Consider the following 7,281-nt stretch of genomic DNA (forward strand, 5'->3'; position numbering starts at 1 on the left):
ACCTAAAGATTTGAGTAGGAGCACTGGGGGAGGCAGCAGATGATGATTCAGTTAGCTGGGCCTCTGCCATTCTGTTAGAGTTCTAAGCTTCTGGCTTCGGCCTCACCCTCCCTTGGCTGTTATCATCATTTGAAGGATGAAATAGATGGAAGATCTCTCTGTCTCCGTGTCTTTCTGTAACTTGAATAAAATGAAAAAAATAAAAAAATTTTTGAATGATGTAATGCATTCTAAAATTCTTGAGAGGAGTAGGAAAAATCAAACAAGATAAAAACAGCTTTTGCATTGCACTGAAATCCTGTTTCCATCATTTCCTTATGTAACCACCTTTTTAAAAAGATACTCAAGTATAGTGAAACATTTCTTGGAAACTGAAGGGTTTTTTGTAATGTTTCCTGATTAGGAAACCAAAGCATAGAGATAAAGTCATTTTGTCAAAGATAAGCAAGAATTTCAGTGGATAGGTGGGAAAACCAGCCTGATTTCATGAAATCCTGTCTCTGGGTCTTGTGACCCTTAATGCATAACTTTTTCATTAGCTTAAAATCAATCTGTTGATTCATCCACATGCTTCTTGAATCATAGTTCACTGCTGACAGTGATTTGCTCTTGATAGTAGAAGAGAGACAAAAAGTCTTTATGTGCCTTTCTATGCTTGTATTTCCAGCTTTCATATGTAGATGTTGAAGGCAATTCCATAAATATGGTGCAAATGACATTCCTGAAACTTCTGACTGCCTCTGCTCGGCAAAATTTCACCTACCACTGTCATCAGTCAGCAGCCTGGTACGATGTGTTATCAGGAAGTTATGACAAGGCACTTCGGTTCCTGGGATCAAATGATGAGGAGATGTCCCATGACAACAACCCTTACATCAAAGCTCTGGATGATGGCTGTGCAGTAAGTAAAATCTTGGCTTGCCTTTTTCCACAGAGATATGAGACAGACTGTAGCCATCCTGGTTTGACTCAAGCCAGTTTTCTTTCATGAAATGATGTTAGTTATGATTAAGATTTGATGCTTCTCATTGACATATTAAAAACATAGTAGTTTAGAAACCACTAATGTTTCTGTAATACACACATCTGCACAAACACTGACACTTTAAACATATTTTTAAAACTTTAGCAAAGGGTAACCTTGTATCATGTTATCTTACTATTTCTTACCTTTGAAAAGTATTACAGCTAGATATTCTCAAAATGAAACAATATGTGATAGGCCTTCTTGATTTGTGATTCTAAAATGATGGAGAAAGGAATCACCAACATGCCACTTACACCGTAGGCAATTTTTACCCCTGTGTTTTGTTTTTGAGGAACTTGTTTATTGGTGGTTTGTTTGGAAGCTATCATTGTTGTTACCTTTATTCTCTGGAGCTTTTTCTCAAACATTGAAATTCTATGTAAGAAAATGATTCATAGAACACTGTAAAAACTTAATTTCTTTAGCTGAATATCGATGACTCAAGAGAAGTCACACTTACAAATAAACAAGCATATGCTTAAGTTGATTGGTTTATAAGTGAATTGATTGGTTTATACGTAGAACAAAGAAGAGAACAGGAAGCAAATTAATGAAATGAAAGTTGTAGAAAGCTTTCCCAATAGTAACATATTATTAAATATTCATAAAGTTAATATATAGTGCAGAAATGTTTTGCTTTTCACATCTTGTGTTAAAATTACCATACTATATCAATGTTTTCATAACAGAATTTGACTATGTATATCTAATTAAAGCTGTTACAGTAAGGATTATGAGGATACTTCAAAATTTTATGTAAAAATAGGAAAAACAATTAAAACAATTTCTTTTGGTGCAAATAATTTTTGAAGTCCATATGCAATTTTTTATAATATATACTTCCATGAAGTCTTTGATGAGTCTGGTATTATTTCCATAACAAGCTAGTATCAACATCATTTTCATGTTAAATTGTATTTATCAGCTCAAAAAGATTTTTTAACTATACAATATGTTAGAATGTCACAGTTGTGTAAATACAGCTAAATATTAAATGTAACATATTAAATATGAAGCTACAAGTGGCATCACTTATAACAAGAATAGTTATCATATAGATAATAGCAAATTTGTTTTTTTATTCTCTCTGTCTTACCTTCTTACCTCCACTTAGAAGCTTAAGAAAGACTAACATGCATTTTAAAAACATTAAGTAATTGTAAATTTCTGCTTACTTTTACAGTCCAGAAAAGGCTATGGGAAGACTGTGATTGAAATCAACACACCAAAAATTGACCAAGTACCTATCATTGATGTAATGATCAATGATTTTGGTGATCATAATCAGAAGTTTGGATTTGAAGTTAGTGCTGTTTGTTTCCTTGGCTAAGATTAGAACAAAAAACATATGAAATCAACAGAAAATATGCCTTGGTGCCACCAACCCATTTTATGCCACATGCAAGTTTTGAATAAGGATGGTATAGAAAACATCTTGCTACATATACATGTACCATTTAGGAAATACTGATGCCCAGGAGGGGGCAGAATCACATGACAAAAGCTATGAAAATCAGAAAGATATATGATAGTGTGGCTGAGATGGAAACAGCTGATTCTTGATGCCCAATTCACATCTCCTTTTCCCATTTGGATTTCTTTGGTGCTGTAGAAAAAAAAGAGAGAGAAAAAAATATATATTCATAAAAAATATGGTGCTCATTCCCGTCCATCAAGGATGTGCTAAAACAGTGTGTTTAATAAATTGTAATTATTTTATGTACAGTTCTATACTGTTATCTATGTGTCCACTTCCAAAACTTGCACGTGTCTCTGAATTCCATCTGACTTTAATTTTATGACAATTGCAGAACTATGATGGCAATAAATATATGTACTATGAAAAAAATAAAGTTGTAATTCCTCATGACTCTAATTCCCTTTCTTTGATTAATAATAAAATGCCTTTGTATATATTGATGTTGAAGAGTTCAATTATTTGATGTCGTCAACAAATTTCTCAGAGGGCAAAAACCTGGAAGACTTTTGGAAGCACACTGCGATCAACTCTCCTCTGCTGACAGTAACTTTGCTGAATTGCAGCCAAAAATATCATGCATTTTGATGCTTTATTCAATGCCGTACCTCAAACTTTTTCTTCTCAGAATCCAGGATTTCACAGGATACTTGTACATATGGAAAACAAACAAGTCTATATTTTTGGACAGGGAAATATATGTGAGAAACTATTGTAGCAAATCAATGCCTCCATTAAGCGAACAATCATATGTATAATTTTTTCAACCTATCTCATATAATTGTTTTCAGTGTGCTTCATCATTGCTGGTTAATATTAAAGATGGAATCTAAGCAATTATTTATGGATTTGTGCAATGTTAGAATTTTTAATCAGTCACCTTGAATTTGATTCTAAATAATAGTCTCATATTATTTTATTGCCCACCAAATATTACTTCTTCTGAGATAATTCCATTCATCATTTGACCCACCTAATTGCCAAATAACATATGGGTGGACTGCTATTAACAGTACTCGTTTTAAAAGTCATACTTTTTCAAGACAATCACAACCTTTTTTCCCACTAAGGTATTTTCTCTCAGTAGCTTGAAATAGCAGTGAAATTTAAAAATTACAAACTGAACTTTGTATCTATTTTAAGTAATATATGTAAGACTTGAAAATAAATGTTTTATTATTTCTTATTTGAAGTGTTAAATTAATTGATGCCAGATTCCACTGGAACATTTTCAACTGATAATTTATCACAAAAGAACATACCTGTAATATTGAAATTAAAACGTGAACATTTGTCATTAAGAATTTCCTTTATTTTTTGAAATCAAGTATGTAAATTTGCTTTCCAAAAGGGAGATATGCATCTTATAAATAAACTCAAGTCTTGTCTACCTGGATTGGTCATTCTCTTTCTTAAGTAGCTTCCAAATCATTCTCTGCTGCAGAAAAGGCTTTAGATTCTCATTCTTGACCATCCAGATTAGAACGGCTTCGTACTTCTGCATAAGCGTCTTACCCTTCAGAGAAATGCTCTTAAATTTCCCGTATGTGTAAAATAATAGACACCACCTGGTAATAGTCTATTTACAAAAGAAATATAAGGTTTATTTAAAATGCAAAAACATACTTTTTATAATTAAACATTGTACAAAGTCCCAAACGTGTTCATTTCAAAATTAAAAGTACAGAACTTTACTTGAAATAATTCATAAATCTCATGTGAAATAATAAATAAATAATAAAGAAGGATTCATACCTCAAACAATTCACTATAATAATATATAGTAATAAAACAGTACGTTGCCTATTAGTTTATATTAGGGATAAGGTTTTACTTTTTTATTTGAATAAATATCTTTAGATTTGACACTCAATATTTCTATATATTCTATATCTATACTCAAAATTTCTATTCCTTTTTTATATGGAAATGGTCTTCTGAATAACATTGGATTTTGTTTTCTCTCCCTTGTAATTGATTTAATCCAGACAAAGATAAGTTCAGTGAAATAGAAAAAATATATTAGATGACATTTTAGTACTGGCCCCAGCCTGTGTAAGTTATTCATGTGAAAAATACGGAGAATAATGGTAATCTTGAAGACAGGGGCAGATCGTGGCCTGCATTTACATAACATTTAATATATCTCTTTTTTAAGAAAAAAGCAAAAACAAAGTACTGAAGAGACTACTTGGAATGAGGAAAGATATTACAAAAATGTTATTTTTTTTTTAAAAATGGAACTGTAACAAAAATATCAGAAAATCGAACAAAATATTATTAACTTTCTAAAAATCATTGTGAAGCTTTGACGAGCTTTGACACTGCAATCACGTTGTGTGTACCTTAGTAGAATTTATAATTTAATTTCTTTCTTAAAAAATTCTTACTTAGGCGTTGGCGCCATGGCTCACTTGGTTAATCCTCTGCCTACAGTGCCAACACCCCTTATGGGTGCCGGGTTCTAGTCCCTGGTGCCCCTCTTCCAGTCCAGCTCTCTGCTGTGGCCCGGGAGGGCAGTGGAGGATGCCCCAGGTGCTTGGGCCCCTGTACCCGCATGAGAGACCAGGAAGAGGCACCTGGCTCCTGGCTCCTAGCTTCGGATTGGCACAATTCTGGCCGTGGTGGCCATTTAGGGGGTGAACCAGTGGAAGGAAGATCTTTCTGTCTGTCTCTCACTGTCTATGACTCTACCTGTCAAAAAAAAAAATCTTACTTATTTTATTTGTAATACAGAGAAAGGGGACAGAGAGAGAGGGAGAATCTCCCATCTGCTGGTTCACTCCCCAGATGATCACAATAGCCAGGGAAGACAGAGCTGAAGCCAGAAGCCCAGAATTCAATCTAGTTCTCCCAGTTGGGTGGCGGGGACCCAGCTACCTATGCCATCACCTGTTGCTTCTCAGAGTGAGCAATAGAAAGAATCTCGGAGTTGGGGATTGAACCCAGGAATTCTGATGCAGGATGTGGGCATCCTAAGCAACGTCTTAACCACTGTGCCAAATGCCCACCCTTATAATTTATCTTTTTACAAAGATTTATTTTATGTATTTGAAAGGCAGAGAGAGGGAGAGGCAGAGAAATTTTTCATCTGCTGTTTCACTCCCCAGATGGCTGCAGTGGCACAGGGCTGGGCTGGGCCGAGGGGAGGAGCCAGCAGCCAGGAATTTCATCAAGGTCTCCTGCGTGCAAACAGGGTTGCAAGGACCTGGACCATCTTTCACTGCTTTCCCAGGGGCATTAGCAGGGAGCTGGATTGAAAGTGGAACAGTCGGGACTCAAACTGGTGCAGTGGCTTAACCTATTATGCCGCAATGCTGGCCCGCTATAATTAAATTTTTCATGGTAAGTTTCTCTATCAGGAAGGAGCAATAATAATAAAATAGAAATGTTTCTATTTCCCATATTGTTATTGATAAGTAACAGATTGTTTTAAAATTTAGGAAAAGATCTCCATTACTTTGCTCTATGTACTAAAACTTGTAAGAATTTTTCATAGAGAAGCTTCTGATTCTAAATGTTTTGTTAAGGCTGTTCTTCCTTCACTGCCAATAGATTTCACACCTTGGGTACCATAAACGTGTGCATATCATTGAGGAAAATCTGTGATTACACTTCACTTTTTGGTCGTTATAACATGTTGGGTAATAGGATTAATACTGAGAACCATTCGTACACTAAGATTATAGCATAGATTACACACAAAACAAACTGCAAGCTATATAATTATACCCATCATGTAGGTATTTTTAACAAATCCCCCCAAAATGAATCCCTAATTGAATTTTCTAACTGGCCTCTTCTCCACCACTCAACACAAAGAAGGAAATCAGAGAATTTGCACTAGGAAGAGAGTATTCTTAACTGATCATGGTCAAAGTACCTTATTTTGGCAAATTTTTAGCATGGGCAACGTGCCTTCTTTTGGCAAATGGTATGAATTATGTGACCATCTGAGCATATTTGCAGTAGAACCCTCAAGGTCTGAAATGAAGACATGCAAGAGAAGTTGCTGAAGTTTGCCTTTGTTACTTTCCTATTAATTAATCCGCTGCATGATTAATGATCACAAAATATTGAGTTAATTAAGGATTATGCAAGGGCCTGGCATATATAGGCACCAAAGAAACAGTAGCTGTAATCACTGTAATATAAGTTCCTTTCTGAAATATAGCTAATATCACATGGGCTCCCCACCTCACAGAATTTTTTTAAAGTTTTAATTTTAAAAGTAAAACATAGAAATTACGTGATTCTAGAGGACCCAAGTTGTCAGAAGTTTTACAGACAATTTGCACACTATATAAAAAAGGAACAATAGTTTAAGCCCTTTTAAAAACTAGGAAGTTCAGATTTATCAGCCATAGCTACTCAGGCCTCTTTTCCTTTGCTAGGACGTGTTTTGCTCTGCGAAGGATGAGCTGGATGGTACTCTGCTTTGGTAGTCCCATATCCCTGTACTGGCCATATGACTCTCCATTGCTCAGTGTCACTGCTGCTCAGAGATCCATAGCCTGCAGGGTGATTTACAGTAAGATATACTGCAGAAAAATATCCTGATTAAAGCATTGCACACTCAGTGACCGGAACACAGCGATTCCTGCAGAATCCAAGTTTATTTTCTGCCCAGTGAGTCAATGTCGATGTTCCTTCTGAGACAGGGTCAAAAAAAGCAAGAGAAAAGGTAGAGACTCACAGATACATCTCCCCTTCCAAAACCACAAATGGAAATAAGTTCAAAAACGTTTCACATTACAATAATTTAGACATTAATACA

The 7,281-nt window shown here is 35.0% G+C and overlaps 1 protein-coding gene across 2 annotated transcripts in view; it reads left to right on the top strand.

Annotated features, from left to right (window-relative positions):
* Positions 1–3,894, top strand: part of COL11A1 (collagen type XI alpha 1 chain) — a 209,003-nt gene extending 205,109 nt beyond the window's left edge. For both annotated transcript variants that reach the window (XM_017346045.3, XM_008264806.4), the window contains exons 66-67: positions 668–901; positions 2,211–3,894. In XM_017346045.3, coding sequence (XP_017201534.1) covers positions 668–901; positions 2,211–2,357 — 381 coding nt within the window. In that variant the 3' untranslated portion in view covers positions 2,358–3,894. The remainder of the gene's footprint in view (positions 1–667; positions 902–2,210) is intronic.
* Positions 3,895–7,281: the final 3,387 nt, after the last annotated feature.

This window comes from Oryctolagus cuniculus, chromosome 7, assembly GCF_964237555.1.
Source record: "Oryctolagus cuniculus chromosome 7, mOryCun1.1, whole genome shotgun sequence".
Taxonomy (NCBI): domain Eukaryota; kingdom Metazoa; phylum Chordata; class Mammalia; order Lagomorpha; family Leporidae; genus Oryctolagus; species Oryctolagus cuniculus.